The following is a 19,746-nucleotide window of genomic DNA, read 5'->3' as shown; positions in this document are numbered from 1 at the left end:
CCTGAATAGAGGTGTAGTGGTTAGGTGCCGAAGGCGACATTGAAGAGGTAGGCTTTGAGCAATGATTTGAAGATGGGCAGGGAGAGGGCCTGGCGTATGGGCTCAGGGAGTCCGTTCCACGCATGGAGTGAGGCAAGGCAGAAAGGGCGGAGCCTGGAGTTGGCGGTGGTGGAGAAGGGTACTGAAAGGAGGGATTTGTCCTGAGAGCGGATGTTACGGGTAGGAACGTAAGGGGAGATGAGGGTTGAGAGGTAAGGAGGGGCTGCAGATCGAGTGCATTTGTAGGTTAGAAGCAGAAGCTTGAACTGAATGCGGTACCTGATCGGAAGCCAATGAAGTGAGGTTGTTACTATGATTTTGTACCAGTTTTCAAAGGAAAAAGTATATGCAGACTTTCCCTTGAAAAAGTGGCCCAGGGAAAGTACCTGGAAACATTTGTAAACACCTTTCCTGTAGGTACTTTATAGAAAATAATCTGAAAACATTTGAAAATTCAGTCTCCATGCTTTAGCTTCCTACTCTGGGAATGTCCCCTCCTGATGTGGTAAAAGCATGAGCAGCAAGAAACATACATTAGCTGTGTAAAATGGCAATTTTCAGAAAGCCTCTTTGTGGGTCAATGGCTTTTGAAAATTATCCTCCCCGGTGAATGTTAATGGAGAAAGGGGGGAGGGGCAAAGCAATGTAAAATAGCCTTACACAAAACTCGAGCAATTTTCAAAACTATTGCATTTACCAAGATAAACTGGCTGGCCTGAAACTTTTCTCCTTGGGTTGGTTAAAAGAACATGTGGGCTTTCACAATGCACAGATTATTGAAATAGGTGCGTAAATTAAGGTATTTTATATCTATGCATCACATTTCATGGTTCCACTTGCACTCCATCTAGACTGTATTCCAGTAAAAGTACATGTGTGCATTGCCATCACGCATTCTTTTAAACCTGGTACAATTTTATAAGACGAACCACAGGAAAAATGCTGAAGATTAAAAAAATATTTATTGACTTGACACAACTGCGTTTTAGCCTAAGCCTGAATTAGGGGTCTAAACACAAAATTAAAAATAATAAACATTAAAAGATGAATTTAAATTAGAGCTGCAAGTTAATCAGAATTAATTTTGCGATGAATGCATTAATTATTAATCACAATTTTAAAAATTAATCAAGTTGCAGTGTCTCCCGTCTCCTCCAAACATCTCTTCTGCTCTCTTCCACTCTCAACCCCTGTCCTAGATGCAATCCAGAATCTTTTTCCCCCCCATCCACGATTCAACATCACCGATCTCCCTCCGCACCAGTCTACCTTAAAGCTGGTCTTTGCACATACATTGTCTGGGCCAAAGCTTTCCCTTTGATCCATCCCGCTCATGCAGAAACAGGAAGTGATGTCAGAGGAGGCAGGACAAGCCAAAGGGAAAGATTTGGAGGGAGGGAAATGATCAATCCAGAGGATGGAATTCGATATACCACCTTTCTGTGGTTACAGTCAAAGTGGTTTACATATTATATACAGGTACTTATTTTATACTTGGACAATGAAGGGTTAAGAGGGTCTTTTATTAAAGCTTAGCTCGAGTTATCTGCAGCAGGGCCCATTTTATTCCTATGAGCCCTGCTGCAGATAACTCGAGCTAAGCTTTAGTAAAAGACCCCCTAAATGACTTGTGATTGAAATTAATAATCATGATTACTCGCACAATTACATTTTTTTATCGAACTGATGCCCTAATTTAAAATAATTAGGAATTAAAGTAATAAAAATAAATAATATTTAAAATTGTGGATAATTAAACAAGAACAAAAAATATCACTCAAATATAACAACACACACAAAAGGATCCATCTTTACCTATCAAGACTATACCCATTATTTACTACTGAAAGGGATGTAACTGATAAAGATGGTTCCTTTTTGTTTTCATGTTTGTATGATATTTTCTGACATTATTTGTTCTTAATTGTCCACAATTTTAAATATTTTTTTGTATTACTTTATTATTTTAATTCATAAGTAAATGCATCATTTAATGATTTTATTTTTTTTCATTTTGTTTAGACCCCTGACGTAGGCAGAGGCTGAATCATGGTCCGTGTCGGGTCAATAAATATTTTTTTGATCTTTAACGCTTTTCCTGCGATTCATCCAGGTTGTTTGTGTCCATGCTCATCCTGTTTTCATGCCTTGGTGTTTGTTCTTGGTGCAATTTTGTAAGAGCTATTTTACATATCTACTATAATAAAACTCACCCTCAACGTTCTGAGGACACTGACGTCAGTGAAGCCAAGACCTGACTTCCTTCAAAAAGGTTCGAAGGTTCGTGGTGGTGAAGCCACCAAAATCGCTCCGGGCCCCGCCCTCGAGGGCAGAGCAATGGCAGAACAATGAAGGGGTTTGGCCAGGGAGGGAGGGAGGGGGGGGGTGTTGGCGACGAAAACCTTGCTAGCCTAGCGCCCGTTTCATTTGCTCTGAAACGGGCCTCTTTTACTAGTGTATAATACCACATATATGTGAAAATGACTTTACAAAGCTACCCCCGTAACGTCTCTGTTACAATCAAAAAAGGGGGTTGGGAGGGTGGGATACATTGAGTATAGAAGCAGTAGTGAAGATTTAAGTTTGCAGATTTCAGTTGTTCCCAGTTTGGTGAATGTATAAGTCTTTTGAACTGCAAGCGTTGCTTTGCTTGTTGATGCTTTACATTTCTCTATTCTTCACAAGGTTTAGTGTTGGCATCATTAACGTCGTTCCCATGAATATATAGGGGGATGGGGTGGGAATAATTGTAAAAGATTTGATGAGAGATTATTTTCCTTTTATGATGTACGTTTTCTCTTTGTATTTGAATCTTTGAGTATGCATTTGGCTAGATGTATTTACTCTGCATTGTCACCAATAAAAATGTTGAACCAGTGGCGTTCCTAGCCTGGATGGCACCCGGGGCGGATCGCCGATGCGCCCCCCCCCCCCAGGTGCAGCGCGCCCCCCCCTGTGAAATGACACCTCCCCCCCCCCCGGCGAAATGACACCCCCACCAGGTGCACGCCGCTGGGGAAGAGGGGTGCCGCGGCACGCGCCTGTCGGCTCCGAGTTCGCTAACTTCGCTGCAGCTCCCTCTGCCCCAGAACAGGAAGTAACCCGTTCCGGGGCAGAGGGAGCTGCAGCGAACGAGCGAAGTTAGCGAACTCGGAGCTGACAGGTGCGCGCCGCAGCACCCCCCAGCGGCGTGCACCCGGGGCGGACCTCCCCCACCGCCCCCCCCCCTTGGTACGCCACTGTGTTGAACCAAACAATTAAAAAAGGGTTTTTATAAAAAAAAAAAAAAAAAAAAAGAGTGACCGCATACACATGTAAAATGTACACACCCCTAAAACATGCGCTACTCTTACATGTATTGCACATAGGCATTCTAACAGGAACAGTTTTGAGTGCGGCAGAAGTACATAAGTACATAAGTAATGCCACACTGGGAAAAGACCAAGGGTCCATCGAGCCCAGCATCCTGTCCACGACAGCGGCCAATCCAGGCCAAGGGCACCTGGCGAGCTTCCCAAACGTACAAACATTCTATACAATCAAGCCATTGTGACATCACTAATGAGGTTGGCTCTTATTGGTGGAATGAGCCACTATGACATCACAATAGGTTAAATCACTGCTCTATGTAATAAAAGTGAGCCAAGTAGAGGACATAAGTACATAAGTAATGCCACACTGGGAAAAGACCAAGGGTCCATCGAGCCCAGCATCCTGTCCACGACAGCGGCCAATCCAGGCCAAGGGCACCTGGCAAGCTTCCCAAACGTACAAACATTCTATACATGTTATTCCTGGAATTTTGGAGTTTTCCAAGTCCGTTTAGTAGCGGTTTATGGACTTGTCCTTTAGGAATCCGTCCAACCCCTTTTTAAACTCTGCTAAGCTAACCGCCTTCACCACTTTCTCCGGCAACGAATTCCAGAGTTTAATTACACGTTGGGTGAAGAAAAATTTTCTCCGATTTGTTTTAAATTTACTACACTGTAGTTTCATCGCATGCCCCCTAGTCCTAGTATTTTTGAAAAGCGTGAACAGACGCTTCACATCCACCTGTTCCACTCCACTCATTATTTTATATACCTCTATCATGTCTCCCCTCAGCCGTCTCTTCTCCAAGCTGTATAGCCCTAGCCTCCTTAGTCTTTCTTCATAGGGAAGTCGTCCCATCCCCGCGGAGTTGCAATGTGGATTCACTCACCTGATGTGCCCATTAAGGTTCGAAGCTCTTTTTCCACATTGACTTGCTGATCCTCCAATGCCTGCTGTCTGGATCTGGAGACGGAACAAACTTGCTTGTAACACCGGATGTTACAGACTGAAATACAAACCTTTGCCCCTGTATGCAAATTTCTCTCATGCACATTCATTATAGGTATCCTGAAAACCTAACTGAATGGGGGTGTCCTGAGGAGTGGGTTGAGAACTTCTGCCCTACAGTGTATGTAATTCTATGCAAAAATAATCTCCCAGAACCAGGGGTGGACTGACAGTGATTTGGGTCCTTGGCCAATAAGGGTCATGAGCCCGTAACCACCTATCAAACATGATTAAATGAGATGGAAGTTAGGGTAGAGTGGGCCCCTACTGCTATGGGACCTCGGGCACTATTGTTTCAATGGTCAGTCCACCCCTGCCCAGAACCTACATGGAAACTATGAACGTCTACGAATTTACTTTTTTTTCTCTTACAGCAAGACTGGGAAAGAACTGTACTTTCGCTTCTCTCCGTCTTCTTTCAAGCACAGAAGAGACTGGGAAATTCAAGCTTGTATTGTACTTGAGGTGAACACCTACCCCAGGGTTCAATTTGCTTCTTTTGTGCTAGTACAGAGCTGAGTAGATTTCACGCACTCACTTGTACATCAGTTCCGACTCCTGTCTCAGCAAAAGCTGCTTCTCGTGGATCAGCTTGAACCAGTCCACCATGAGGGTATCCTCCAGTTCATCTACATATAAGACAAGATTACACGTCATGACAATGGCATCCAAGAATACACTTTCCGAGCTAGTAGCCATCTGTAAACATGAGGTGCGTATGCTAAAGGAAGGCCTGCTTTATACACTGAGGGGTCCTTTTACTAAGTTGCGCCAAAAAATGGCCTGCGTTGATGTAGACATGTGTATTGGACGCGCGCAGGTCCATTTTTCAGCGCACCTGCAAAAATGGCCTTTTTAGGGGGGGGGGGGGACACCATAAATGGACATGCGGCAAAATAAAAATTGGTGCACATCCATTTTGGGCCTGAGACCTTACCGCCAACCCACTGACTTGGCGGTAAGGTCTCATGCGTTAACCAGGCGGTAAACTCTTTACACTAAGGGGGGAAGTTATCAATGTAGACTATTGTTAAGATGTTTTATTTTACCATTAACTCCTGCTCTTTTAGCACAAATCCCATTTTATGCAATGAGACCTAGGGGGAAGTTTTATTATTAATATTATTGTACTATTACATAGTAACATAGTAGATGGCAGAAAAAAGACCTGCACGGTCCATCCAGTCTGCCCAATAAGACAACTCATGTGTGCTACTTTTTGTGTATACCCTACTTTGATTTGTACCTGTGCTCTTCAGGGCACAGACCGTATAAGTCTGCCCAGCACTATCCCTGCCTCCCACCACCGGCTCTGGCACAGACCGTATAAGCCTGCCCAGCACTATCCCTGCCTCCCACCACTGGCTCTGGCACACGCCGTATAAGTCTGCCCAGCACTATCCCCGCCTCCCAACCACCAGCCCCACCTCCCACCACTGGCTCTGGCACAGACCGTATAAGTCTGCCCAGCACTATCCCCACCTCCCAACCACCAGCCCCGCCTCCCAACCACCGGCTCTGACACAGACCGTATAAGACTGCCCAGCACTATCCCTGCCTCCCACCACCGGCTCTGGCACACGCCGTATAAGTCTGCCCAGCACTATCCCCGCCTCCCAACCACCAGCCCCGCCTCCCACCACCGGCTCTGGCACACGCTGTATAAGTCTGCCCAGCACTATCCCCACCTCCCAACCACCAGCCCCGCCTCCCACCACCGGCTCTGGCACAGACCGTATAAGTCTGCCCAGCACTATCACTGCCTCCCAACCTCCAGTCCCGCCTCCCACTACCGGCTCTGGCACAGACCGTATAAGTCTGCCCAGCACTATCCCTGCCTCCCAACCACCTGCCCCACCTCCCACCACCGGCTCTGGCACAGACCGTATAAGTCTGCCCAGCACTATCTCTGCCTCCCAACCACCGGCTCTGGCACAGAGCGTATAAGTCTGCCCAGCACTATCCCTGCCTCCCAACCACCAGTCCCGCTTCCCACCACCGGCTCTGGCACAGACCGTATAAGTCTGCCCAGCGCTATCCCCGCCTCCCAATCACCAGCCCCGCCTCCTGATCTTGACTAAGCTCCTGAGGATCCATTCCTTCTGAACAGGATTCCTTTATGTTTATCCCACGCATGTTTGAATTCCGTTACCGTTTTCAGTTCCACCACCTCCCGGGGGAGGGCATTCCAAGCATTATTGTACTATTATTGTACACCGCTCAGGTCTGCCAGTTAGTATAAGTGGTATATTAAATTTTAATAAACAAACATTGTGGGCTACTGATAAGATGGGTCGTTTTACCACAAGTCCAATGAGACCCTGTGCTAAAACAGCATGACTTGTGGTAAAATAACCAGTCTTAAAGGTAGCCCATGTTGAGAACTTCCGCCTTTGATGTAATCAATCAGTATGAAGAGGGAGCCTTGTCTGAAAATTAATTTCATATAAGTTTGAAGGCATTAAGGCCAAACACTCATGTTAGGAGTCCATAACTGGAGAACCTATTGGCCAAAACCACTGACCACCGTCCCTCCAAAAATAAACACAAAACCACTCACCTCCCTCACAACTGCGCAGCTCTTTCTCCAGGTCAACACCTTTCAGTTCCAGCTCATCCAGTTGCTTCTCAATGTCGTGCAGCTGCTGCTGTATCTTTTCTTCCGGAACATAGTCCGGGCGAAGCTGTAAAAAAAAATCCAGGGAAAGTAGTGGTGATATGAGCTCTCTGCAGGGAGGGGTGGCGCCTCCTGCAGGCCCTTGCTGTACCTATTCCCTCTAGTGTCCTCCCCCATGACCAGATTTTACACCAGGGGCCTAGCCAGACTTCGGCGGGAGGGGGGTCCAGAGCCCAAGGTGAGGGGGCACATTTTAGACCTCCCCACCATTACCGAACCCCCCCCCCCCCCCATTGCCACCGCCGCAACCACCAACTTTGAGAACCCCTGCCAACGACCCTCTGGACCCCCCTCCCGCCGCCAACCCTCCCCAGCCGTGGGCTACCTTTGCTGGTGGGGGACCCCAATCCCCGCCAGCCGAGGAGGTCCCCTTCTTCCCGCGAAGGCTTCGTTCTGTCTCTGACGTCCTGCACATTGTACATGCAGGATGTCAGAATCACAGAAACAGAATGAAGCCTTGCAGATCAGCCAGGCTTTGTTCTGTTTCTGTGCAGGACGACAGAAACAGAATGAAGCCTTCGCGGGAAGAAGGGGACCTCCTCGGCTGGCGGGGATTGGGGTCCACCGCCAGCAAAGATAGCCCACGGCGACAGCAGGGGAGGGTTGGCGGCAGGAGGGGGGGGGTCGAGAGGGTCGTCGGCAGGGGGTCCAGGGCCAAATCTATGGGGGCCCAGGCCCCCCTGGCCCCACATAGCTAAGCCACTGTTTTAGACTATCTACCTGAAAAAGCATATTGGAAAATGTTTTCGGAACTGTGTCCCTTTACTAAACACATTCCCCTCATTCCGTAAACTGGAGCCTAAATATAGGTGTTAATAGTGAACCAAATTTATAGAATATTAAGCAGTTACATGCATGATTTCCGTCACAAAACTTACATGTGTAAGTGCTAAGTGACATTTTATAAACAGTGCACCTAATTTGCATAGCACGCAACTGCAAGGGGACATTACCATGAAATTCAGAACGTCCAGGGTAGCATTTTCAGAAGTGTTCCCCCTTCCACGCGCAGGAGCCAAGAAACAGACAAGAGCTCCAGAGTCTCAACGCGTGGATGAGGCGATGGAGCAGAAATTAGGAACCAGGCAACATTCTGAGGAAGGGGGAGCCTATTAGGGAAAGATGGGCTCCAACCTAACCAGGGTGGAACCATTTGACTCCTAACTCACTTACCCTGTCCTTTTATCATCACCTCTTTATTCCCTTACCCTTAATTGTTCTGTCTGTTTACCTGTCTTATCTAGATTGTAAGCTCTTTGAGCAGGGACTGTCTTCTGTGTATGGTGTACAGCGCTGCGTACGCCTTGTAGCGCTATAGAAATAGATGGAACAACTTTTAAACTAGAAATTGGGAGAAGGCCGAAGTCGCTCAAAACTGCATGGTTTGGGACATCTTTAAAAGATATCACCAAAACAGGGAAAATAGGGCATCCCAATAACAAGGTTGCAATAGAGACCATAGTAGACGAGGTGTCTTTAAATACAGAGCAGAAAGATCTTAAAGATTTGTCAACCGCTCAGCAAGTTGTAAATAGGAACAAACATTGTTTGAAATGTTTGCATGCAAATGCCAGAAGCCTAAGAAATAAAATGGAAAAGAATATACTGCATTAAATGAAAAGACAGATATAGTGGAAGGAAGATGGCCAATGGGACACTGTCATATCAGGGTACAAGTTATATCACAGCTATAGGGTGGATCAAATTGATGGAGTGGTAGCAATTAAGAAGGGCCTTGAATTGAACAGACTATAAATTCTGCAGGACGCAAAACACATCTTGGAATCCCTATGGATGTCTGTCCCCTTCTCCTCTACTGCTAATTCCAGACTCCGTTCCTTTTATCTCGCTGCACCTCACGCCTGGAATAGACTTCCCGAGCCTGTATGTCTTTGGCCATTTTCAAATCCAGGCTAAAAGCCCACCTCTTTGACGCTGCTTTTGACTCCTAACCATTACTCACTTGCCCTGGTACCCTTTTATCCCCACCTCTTTAATTCCCTTACCTCTTAGTTGTTCTGTCTGTTTGTCCTGTTTAGATTGTGAGCTCTTTGAGCAGGGACTGTCTTTTCATGTATGGTGTACAGCGCTATGTATGCCTTGTAGCGCTATAGAAGTGATAAGTAGTAGTAGTAATGTAGAAGCCTGCCCTTGCAGATCAGCAACGCGGCCGCGCAGGCTTCTGTTTCTGTGAGTCTGACGTCCTGCACATACGTGCAGGACGTCAGACTCACAGAAACAGAAGCCTGCGCGGCCGCGTTGCTGATCTGCAAGGGCAGGCTTCTAGATAGAATGTTGCTAGTGGAGGAGTAGCCTAGTGGTTAGTGCAGTGGAACATGGAATGTTGTTACTATTTGAGATTCTGGAATGTTGCTATTACTTGAGATTCTACATGGAATGTTGCTACTATTTGAGATTCTACATGGAATGTTGCAATTCCACTAGCAACATTCCATATTTAGATTGTGAGCTCTATGAGCAGGGGCTGTCTTTTCGTGTATGGTGTACAGCGCTGCGTATGCCTTGTAGCGCTACAGAAGTAATCAGCAGTAGTAGTAGTAAAGGGGAAAAGGATAGTGATAGGAGTGTACTACTGTCCACCTAGAAAGGACGAACAGACGAATACAAAAATATCAGAAATTAGGGAGGAAACAAACTGAGTAGCGCAATAATAATGGGTGATACTGACTGGGTAAATGTAACATCAGGGCATGCTAAGGAGGTAACATTTCTTGATAAAATCTAGAACTGCTTTATGGAGCAGCTGGTTCAGGAACCAACAAGAGGGGAAACAATTCTAGACCTAGTCCTTAGTGGAGCGCATGATCTAGTTGCAGGAGGTAATACTGCTGGGGCCACTTGATAACAGGGATCATAACATGATCAGATTTGATATAATGTCTGGAGTACAGACACATAAGAAACCAATATGTTAGCATTTTACTTTCAAAAAGGAGAGACTATGATAAAATGAAGAGAATGGTAAAAAAAAAAAAAAAAAGCTTCAACGACGCAGCTGCAAAGGTCAAAAATTTACATCAGGCATGGATGCTATTCAAAAATACCATCCTGGAAGCCCAGAAGAGATATATTCCATGTATTAAAAAAGGAGGAAGGAATTAAAAAGTGAAGTGATGGAAGATATTAGAGCTAAAAGAGGGGAAAGGAAAATGGGACTTCATATACCGCCTTTCTGTGGTTTTTGCAACTACATTCAAAGCGGTTTACATACCAGCTTATAATTGAAAAAGAAAAACGCCTATATTGCGACCCAAATCGGGAGATAGACGTTTATCTCACAAAAACGAATAAAGCGGTATAATCGAAAGCCGAATTTGGACGTTTTCAACTGCACTTCGTTGCGGATGCGGACAAAGTTGATGGGGGCGTGTCAAAGGCGTGGTGAAGGCGGAACTGGGGCGTGGTTATCAGCCGATCAGAGATAGGCGCCTTTCACCGATAATGGAAAAAAAATATGCGTTTTTAGCGAGAATTTAGGGCACTTTTCCTGGACCCTGTTTTTCCACGAATAAGGCCCCAAAAAGTGCCCTAAATGACCAGGTGACCACTGGAGGGAGTCGGGGATGACCTCCCCTGACTCCCCCAGTGGTCACAAACCCCCTCCCACCACAAAAATATGCCGTTTCACAACTTTTTATGTTCACCCTCAAATGTCATACCCACCTCCCTGGCAGCAGTATGCAGGTCACTGGAGCAGTTATTAGGGGGTGCAGTGGACGTCAGGCAGGTAGACCCAGGCCCATCCCCCCCCCACCTGTTACACTTGTGCTGGTAAATGGGAGCCCTCCACACCGCCCCCCCAAACCCACTGTACCCACATGTAGGTGCCCCCCTTCACCCCTTAGGGCTATAGTAATGGTGTAGACTTGTGGGCGGTGGGTTTTGAGGGGGATTTGGGGGGCTCAACACCCAAGGGAAGGGTGCTATGCACCTGGGAGCTCTTTTACCTTTTTTTTTTTTTTTTTGTAAAAGTGCCCCCTAGGGTGCCTGGTTGGTGTCCTGGCATGTGCACTACGAATCCTGGCCCCTCCCACGAACAAATGCCTTGGATTTATTCGTTTTTGAGCTAGGCGCTTTCATTTTCCATTATCACTGAAAAACAAAAACGCCCAGCTCACAAATCATCGAATAAAACATGGACGTCTATTTTTTTCGAAAATACGGTTCAGTCCGCCCCTTCACGGACCCGTTCTCGGAGATAAACGCCCATGGAGATAGACGTTTTTGTTCAATTATGCCCCTCATAGTATATTCAGGTACTTATTTGTACCTGGGGCAATGGAGGGTTAAGTGACTTGCCCAGAGTTACAAGCAGCTGCAATGGGAATCGAAACCAGTTCTCCAGGATCAAAGTCCACTGCACTAACCACTAGGCTACTCCTCCTTCAGAAAATAGAAGAAAGATCCAACTGAAAATAACAGGAAACAGCATAAGGAATGGGAAGTCAAATGCAAAGCGCTGATAAAGAAGGCAAAGGTTGTGTTGGAGGTTAAAAAAGAAAAATGTGGAGGGGCATTTTCGAACAGGGACGACCATCTCTAAGGGAGCCCAACTCTAAGGATGGTGCCGCGAAGGGGCGGAGCAACGCGTATTATCGAAACAAGATGGACATTTCCAGGAATAACAAAATATAACCTAACAAAAATAGAACATCCCTGAGCTACATACGCTATTTGACATTATTTAGCGCAAATGTTCTAAATAGGTAAGTTTTAATCTGTTTGCAGAATTGGTTATAAGAGATTTCAGACATTAAGATATCCTTAATAGCCTTATCCAAACGAATTGCCTGATATGAAAAAAGAATATCAATTATTCTAGTTCTCGTATTTTTAGAGAATGAAAAAGGAAAAGTTCTGAAATCCTTGTTTTATTAACAAAAACAAGACGATTCAATAAGTGAAGTGGGGATAGGCCATACGTAATCAAACATATAAACGGCAAGTGACCGACTCACCTGCAAATGCGCAGTAGAGTTGGAACGCTGAGAGGTAGAAGTCCAAGCCCCGCCTCCACCAGCAGTACAGCCCAATAGGGAGGAGGGCTTGGAAATTGGAGAGAGCAGGGAGGGAAGGAGGGGGCAGACCTGAGGGAAACAGACGCTGGGGGGGAGGGCAGGGGAGAGAGCAGGGTTGGTGGACGGGGGGAGGCCATAGGAAAACAAAAAACTAGCCCGTTGTTACGGGCTTAACGGCTAGTTTTATACATAAAACAAGAAAATTTAAACAGAATCCTGGCTTGCACAGGGAGCCAATGGTGCTTCACATAATAACTGGATATACTCTCAAACCTTTTTAAAGAAAAAATTAGACGTAAAGCTACATTCTGTATAGTGAGAAGTTTAGCTCAATAGATTAAGGAATATACGACCATTTCCATGGCTCCCGTTTTTATGTTCCCTCACTTCCCTGCTTCTTATGTGATACTCTTAATTTTCTGTTATGTCTTATTTTTCATATTCTTGGGTAAGAATAAACTGTGTTAAATGTGAGAAGTTTCTCTTGTTTTGTACTTTACCCAGCCAGGGGTCTAAGAAATCAGTTGAGGAATTTGTCCGGGAAAGGTGTCGGGTTGCTGGTTCTGAGATCCAACACCTAGGGGCCCAAACAAAAGTGGTGTTTCTGCTCGGTTCTATTTGGATCAGAACCGCCAAGCGATGACAGGCGCACATGTCGCAATTGGCAAAGTCCAGAGAATTGGTCCTAACTAGCAACTGACCGAAGGTACGGTTCTTAGGACATACGGCGAACGGTGAGAAAAGGAAGACGGCTGTGGTAAGTACTTGGGGTATTTGGGGGTTTCTGTTTGTGCAGCGCTGCGTACGCTTTTTTAGCGCTATAAAAAATGCTAAATAGTAACTATGTCGTTATGGGCAGCTGTTTGCCCATTTCCCTTTTAAACTGGAGACACTTCTACATATAGTTTTGAGCCATTTTGCAAATTTGGGCAACTGCACAATGTAATTATATAACGAGCCAATTAGTGCCAATAACTGGCACTTTAATAATCAAATATTGGCACTAATTAGTTTTAATTAGAACTTATGTGCACAATTTTTACGCACGGCCCAAAAAAGGGAGCACGAAAATAGGAGGGTAATGGACGTTTTGGGGCATGGTTGTGTGTTATGCATGGAATTATAGAATTTCGGGGCTCCGCATGTAAATTTAGTTGCAGGCATTTGTAGCACGTTTTCGGCAGATTTTAAAGACAACGGGAGAAAAGATCAAGGAAACAAAACCAATTTCGCTTCCTCGGGCATCACGCGCACGCGATGACACACACAGCACAGTATGGATTTGCAGATTACTTTAACTCATACCTTGGAAGGAGACTCGGTCATACCACGGGGAGATTTCTGGGGCCTTTGCGGATCCAAAGGTCGATCTAGAAAAGAGAAAAGCTTGGTGAGAACGGAACATCTTATCCAAGACATGACACGGTTGTTTTTTATGTACATGTAAAACGACATTCATAATCTACTTTTTCTGCTTACTGAGATTCAAGGTGGGATTACATTAAACCAAAATAAAGTTTAAGCATTCACTATCTCAATCATTCCCAATTCACCTAAAATAACAGGCCTAACTATTGTGGATTAACCTTATCAATAATTCAGAAAATAACAGAACCAGATAGCATGCTACCGTGGAGGGGCATAATCGAACGGCGCCGGCCATCTCTAAGGCCGGCGCTGTAACGAGGTGTCCCGAGCCGAATTATCGAAACAAGATGGCCGGCCATCTTTCGTTTCGATAATACGGTTGGGGCTGGCCAAATGTCAGAGATGGCCGGCATCGGTTTTCGCCGATAATGGAAACCGATGCCGGCCATCTCAAACCGGGCCAAATCCAAGGCATTTGGTTGTGGAAGGGGCCAGCATTCGTAGTGAACTGGTCCCCCTGACATGCCAGGACACCAACCGAGCACCCTAGGGGGCACTGCAGTGGACTTCATTAATAGCTCCCAGGTACATAGCTCCCTTCCCTTGGGTGCTGAGCCCCACAAATCCCCCCAAAACCCACTCCCCACAATTGTACACCACTACCATAGCTCTTATGGGTGAAGCGGGGCACCTACGTGTGGGTACAGTGGGTTTCGGGTGAGTTTTGGAGGGCTCACATTTACCACCACAAGTGTAACAGGTGGGGGGGGGGGGGGGCCTGGGTCCGCCTGCCTGAAGTGCACTGCACCCACTAAAACTGCTCCAGGGACCTGCATACTGCTGTCATGGACCTGGGTATGACATTTGAGGCTGGCATAGAGGTTGGCAAAAAATGTTTTTTTTTTAGGGTGGGAGGGGGTTGGTGACCACTAGGGGAGTATGGGGAGGTCATCCCCAATTCCCTCCGGTGGTGAGCTGGGACACCTTTTTGAGGCTTGGTCCTAAAAATAAATGGACCAAGTAAAACCAGCCAAATGCTCGTCAGGGCTGGCCTTCTTTTTTCCATTATCGGCTGAGGGCGGCCATGTGTTAACCATGCCCCCATCCCGCCTTCGCTAAGCCTCCAACACGCCCCCTTAAGCTTTAGCCACTCCTGCAACGGACTGCAGTTGAGGCCGGCCAAAATCGGCTTTCGATTATGCCAATTTCGCCGGATTTGAGAGATGGCCGGCCTTCTCGTTCAAAAAATAAGCTGGATTAGTCACCTTCCTCCTGGTATTTCCAGCTGAAACAAATCCACATTTTGAACCTTTTCCTAAATATATGACTCTTTTCACCTCCTTTCCTTTTTATGCTTACTGTATCAAGCTGTATCATTGTATGATTGACTGTTAACTGCCTTGTAGCCTCTGAGGAAAGGTGGTGGTGAGAAGGAGGGTTATTATAGCTGCTCATTGTTATTATTGTTTTCTATTTGTAATTTATACACAACAGTTGCACAGCATATTGTTCCTTTTTATACTTTAATAAAAGGATTTAAATATGAAATCATAAGTGTTCAAGGCTTCTGCAGATGACCGTGCAGGTCTTTTTCTGCCATCATCTACTATGTTACTATGTTACTATGAGGACAGAGCCCATGGGGATGGGGCGGGGATGAGGACAGGGTCTGCGGGGACGGGGCAGGGATGGGGACAAACTTTGTCCCCGTGTCATTCTACAGCGCAGAGAACAAAGCCGCCCTTACCGCTGAAAAAAATAACACCAGTTCAGAGCAGGCATTAGGGTGTTTGAAGAGAGGATCTGTCACGATTCTGTCTCTAAAATCTGCTGGGTTTTTTCATTTTGAAGCCGAAGGAAGCCCACGCAAACCCCTAAGCACCTGTTGTGAGAAACAAAATGTGTACGAATCCGAGCAAACCTGAAAGTGAACACACACGTCGGCGCCCGCTTCCTGTGCTTAAATTTAAGCTTTCCAAGTAGAAAAAAAAAATTTGAAAAGCTGATATCTAAAGATGCAGAAAACAGACGCCAATGTGTGCTTCACGTTCGGGGTTTCCCTGGCGCATGCACACATGAGCTGGGCTTGCCGCAAAATTCCTCTGCGCATGCACCAAGCACATCCCCCCCCCCTTGTTTTCTCTTTAACAGAGCACACATATGATTTGCCATTTCCTTTGAGCATTGGCGAGCTAATTTTCTGCGCTGTTCTAGAGGTATCGTTTCTGTACTGTTGGCTTACCGCAGGAGTTCTGAGCATCGGGGCATCAGTGTGGAAGTTCCTGAGGCAGGGAAAGGGGGTCAATATTGTACGTTTGCTTGTTGCTTCTTGATGGGAGAATGGAATGGGGGAGCACAAATGGCTTCCATGTTCACTAGTGCACAATTTTGTTGCTCATTTTCAAAGCACTTAGCCTTCCAAAGTTCCATAGAAATCTATGGAACTTTGGAAGGCTAAGTGCTTTGAAAATATGCCTATGTGGACTGAGATATGCCGAAACACAGACTGTGCAAATGATAAGCGGTCAGATTCTCCCAGTCTAGGATTAAAAAAAAAAAATCAAACACATCCTTACCAGCTGCCCATTTCGACTGGGCAGACTCAATGTTGCTGTCTTGCCAGTTTTGCTGAAATGCTGGCCAATCTTTGGAGATATCCAAGTTAGGAACCAGTAGCTTCTTCTTCTTAGGAAGTTCTCCAGATGGACCTGAACAAAAAACACAATCAAGGAACTTTGCACTTCAAAAGAAGTCAACCTCGATCCCGATACACTCTTCAGATGCGATTATTAACTCCTTCCTCCCATTTCAGGGCTAATGTCTCAGCCTTCCATTCAGTGGCATAGCTATGGGGAGCCTTGGGGCCACCCCCCCCCCCAATTGGATCCGGGGCCCCCGGTTTGGCTGGCGGGGGTCCTCAACTCCTGCCAGCTGAATGAAGCCTTCTCCAGCGCTGTTCTCTGCACATTGCCTGCCCCGCTTCCCTCTCACGTCGTGTGCAAGCTTGGTTTTGGTGAAACTGAGCATGCTCGACACTTCACCATCATTAAAAAATGAGCATGCTCCTTTCCTCTGAGAGAATTCAATCTCTGTAACCATTTACTCTTGTTTTAGAGTGGATCTTGCTTTTGAGTACGTGTAAAACAATAGAAAGACTAATTAAATAATCCACTGGTTGACATTTTCATCTGATATTGGCTTTCTGCCTCTGTAGGAGTTAAGCAAACAAGTTTGCATAGGCTAAATGAAATTCTAACTACTAATTTCATTAGTTGAAATAAAGAGAGGGGCATTTGATGTACATGAGCATTAAAAAAATATTGTACAATACTAGAATGCTATAAACCTGTGCGTTATACACCTACCAACAGGAAAGCAACCCTTATAAACAAATTCATATGGGCATGCACACACAGCCCATATGACAGATTGCTCTATATGAGCTCAATACGCGTAGAAAAAAATTCTAATACCAAAACGCAGAAAACGATGCCAGATAAAGACCACACAGCCCATCCATATCAACTGCTCAGCTCTACAATCCTTTCCTCCCCCTTTAGGGATTTGTCCCATGCTTAATTCAGATACAGCCCTTGTCTCCACCACCTCTGCTGGGAGGCCACTGTACCTATTATTTTTATTACATTTGTACCCCGCGCTTTCCCACTCATGGCAGGCTCAATGCGGCTTACATGGGGCAATGGAGGGTTAAGTGACTTGCCCAGAGTCACAAGGAGCTGCCTGTGCCTGAAGTGGGAATTGAACTCAGTTCCTCAGGACCAGAGTCCACCACCCTAACCACTAGGCCACTCCTCCACTGTTGCTACTATTTGAGATTCTACATGGAATGTTGCTATTCCACTAGCAACATTCCATGTAGAAGTCTGCCCTTGCAGATCACCAATGTGGCCGCACAGGCTTCTGCTTGTGTGAGTCTGACGTCCTGCACGTACGTGCAGGACGTCAGACTCACAAAAACAGAAGCCTGCGCAGCCTTCTACATGGAATGTTGTTAGTGGAATAGCAACATTCCATGTAGAATCTCCAATAGTAGCAACATTCCATGTAGAGTCTCCAATAGTATCTATTTTATTTTGGTTACATTTGTACCCCGCGCTTTCCCACTCATGGCAAGCTCAATGCGGCTTACATGGGGCAATGGAGGGTTAAGTGACTTGCCCAGAGTCACAAGGAGCTGCCTGTGCCTGAAGTGGGAATCGAACTCAGTTCCTCAGTTCCCCAGGACCAAAGTCCACCACCCTAACCACTAGGCCACTCCTCCACTCCACCTATTCTGAGCCTAACCCCTTTTGCTTTCATCCTAAGCCCCCTCATTCCAGAGCTTCCTTTCAATTGAAAGAGATTCGTCTCCTGTGCATTTATGCCAAATATTTAAGCATCTCTGTCATATCTCTCTCCTCTCCCGCCTTTCTTCCAAAGAATACATATTGAGATCTTTATGTCTGTTCAAATACACTATGTGACAAATACCACTGACCATTTTAGTAGCCGCCTTCTGGACCGACTCCATCCTGTTTATATCTTTTTGAAGGTGTGATCTCCAGAACTGTACACTGTACTCTAAATGAGGTCTCACCAGAGACTTATACAGAGGTACTAACACCTCCTTTTTCCCCGTTGGCAAATTCTCTTCTGGTCTCTGGGTTTTGCCCGGCGCCAGCTATCTTGGTCTATATCAGCCCACGGCAGCCAGCATTTAATAAAACACTGACCAGTGTAGGCTGAATATTGAACAATGTAAATAATTCTTTTAAAACAACCAATCCCAAGGGAGGGAACCCAAGAGGTTTAATATTATTTCAAAATGGAGCTCTGTAAGAACAAAACAATAATCACCATTTCCTACCTCAAGATAGGTGCAGCTTCACGTTGCTACATGCAAGTTACTCGAGAAGGTATTTGCTCTTGAGAAATCATCCATGATATAAGAGCCAAAATAAAGTAAAACCTTGCACTGCTCAGTGAAAACTCTTTGAAGGTAAAATGCCTACAGACACATGTTGAGGCAGGGCTGCTGGCTGGCAACATTATACATGCCCATCAATGCATTATTTATAGGATGATCCACGGGCATGTGGGAGAAAGAAAAAGCATGTGGAAATACTATCCGATAAAGCAGCACATCTTTTGATGCAAAAACATAAAACCTATGTCCTGCTACGTGCAACATTGACTTAGTAAAACTGGTCAAATAAGGAAACAGCTGGAGTGGAGGAGTGGCCTAATGGTTAGTGCAGCAGGCTTTGATCCTGACAACATGGATTCAATTCTCAGTGCAGCTCTTTGTAACCTTGGGCAAGAAACTTAACTAGGGTTACCATATGTCCGGATTTACCCGGATATGTCCTCTTTTTGAGGACATGTCCACGCAAACGGGCGGGTTTTGCCAATCTGCCCATTTGTCCTACGTAGGTTACTGACGTCAGACGGGGGCGGGCCCAGGAGCAGAGAGACGCGCGACCAAAGCTGGGCGAAGACAGGCATCAGCTTTTCTTCTTGCCCGTGCAGCACCTTCGGACAGAGGAGAGAGGCGCTGCACGGGCCCGGTAAGAGGGAGGGGGGCCCGGTGGAGGGGGGGAATGGCGGCGACGACCACAAGAGGGGGCGGGGCACAGGGCGGAGGATGTCAGGAGGCGGAGCTGAGGGAAGACAGAGTAGTGAGGAAGGGAGGGGGGCCGGGGCTGCTAAAGGTATGTTTTGCTTTTTAATTTATAATGCAGGGGGAAGCGGGGGGGGGGGGGAACGGCGACCTCGGGGGGGGGGGGTCAAGGACGGCCATACAGGACACTCCTCACGAGCGCCTTTGCCCCCTCCCGATTCTTTTTTAGATTTTTGTTGGGTAATGCTCTGGATACACAAACACTACATTGATGTGGTTTATGACACGTTTTCTTTAAGCTTAAACACAGCTCTTTTGGACATATGTAATGCTATGTCCTTTTGACCAATCACATCGCTTTTAGCTCTGCTAATGCGCTGGGATTGGCTCACAGTTTGTTTGTTTTTTCACTTTACGATTTTTCCTGGCACAGAGCTGTCCTAACGAGAGGTACAGACCTCTCGTTAGATTTCCTGCCTTTTTCCTGCGTAAAGGCAATCGGAAAAAGTTAGTGCATCTCGTTTCAATGGGGTTTGTACAAAAATTGCTCATCTGCATTCCGATTTTGTTAGCTGCTAGCTTCCTCGGTAAAAGCCCTTTGATGCATGCAACGGATCAAAATTTCCTCATTGGAGGGTCGTTAAAGGCTCATTAAGGTTTAGTGCATCTGCCTCTTAGATTGT

General features: G+C 46.0%; 1 protein-coding gene across 1 annotated transcript in view; it reads right to left on the bottom strand.

Moving 5' to 3' along the window:
• The window catches only part of LOC115476152 (MICAL-like protein 2), a 104,965-nt gene that overhangs the window by 10,306 nt on the left and 74,913 nt on the right, over positions 1-19,746 (bottom strand). The window contains exons 10-14 of the mRNA XM_030212355.1: positions 16,020-16,151; positions 13,381-13,445; positions 6,920-7,043; positions 4,898-4,988; positions 4,241-4,314 (exon numbers count right to left, since the gene is read on the bottom strand). Coding sequence (XP_030068215.1) covers positions 4,241-4,314; positions 4,898-4,988; positions 6,920-7,043; positions 13,381-13,445; positions 16,020-16,151 — 486 coding nt within the window. The remainder of the gene's footprint in view (positions 1-4,240; positions 4,315-4,897; positions 4,989-6,919; positions 7,044-13,380; positions 13,446-16,019; positions 16,152-19,746) is intronic.

The sequence above is a fragment of the Microcaecilia unicolor genome, chromosome 8 (assembly GCF_901765095.1).
Source record: "Microcaecilia unicolor chromosome 8, aMicUni1.1, whole genome shotgun sequence".
In the NCBI taxonomy this organism is placed as follows: domain Eukaryota; kingdom Metazoa; phylum Chordata; class Amphibia; order Gymnophiona; family Siphonopidae; genus Microcaecilia; species Microcaecilia unicolor.
This window is presented reverse-complemented; position numbering and strand designations above follow the sequence as displayed.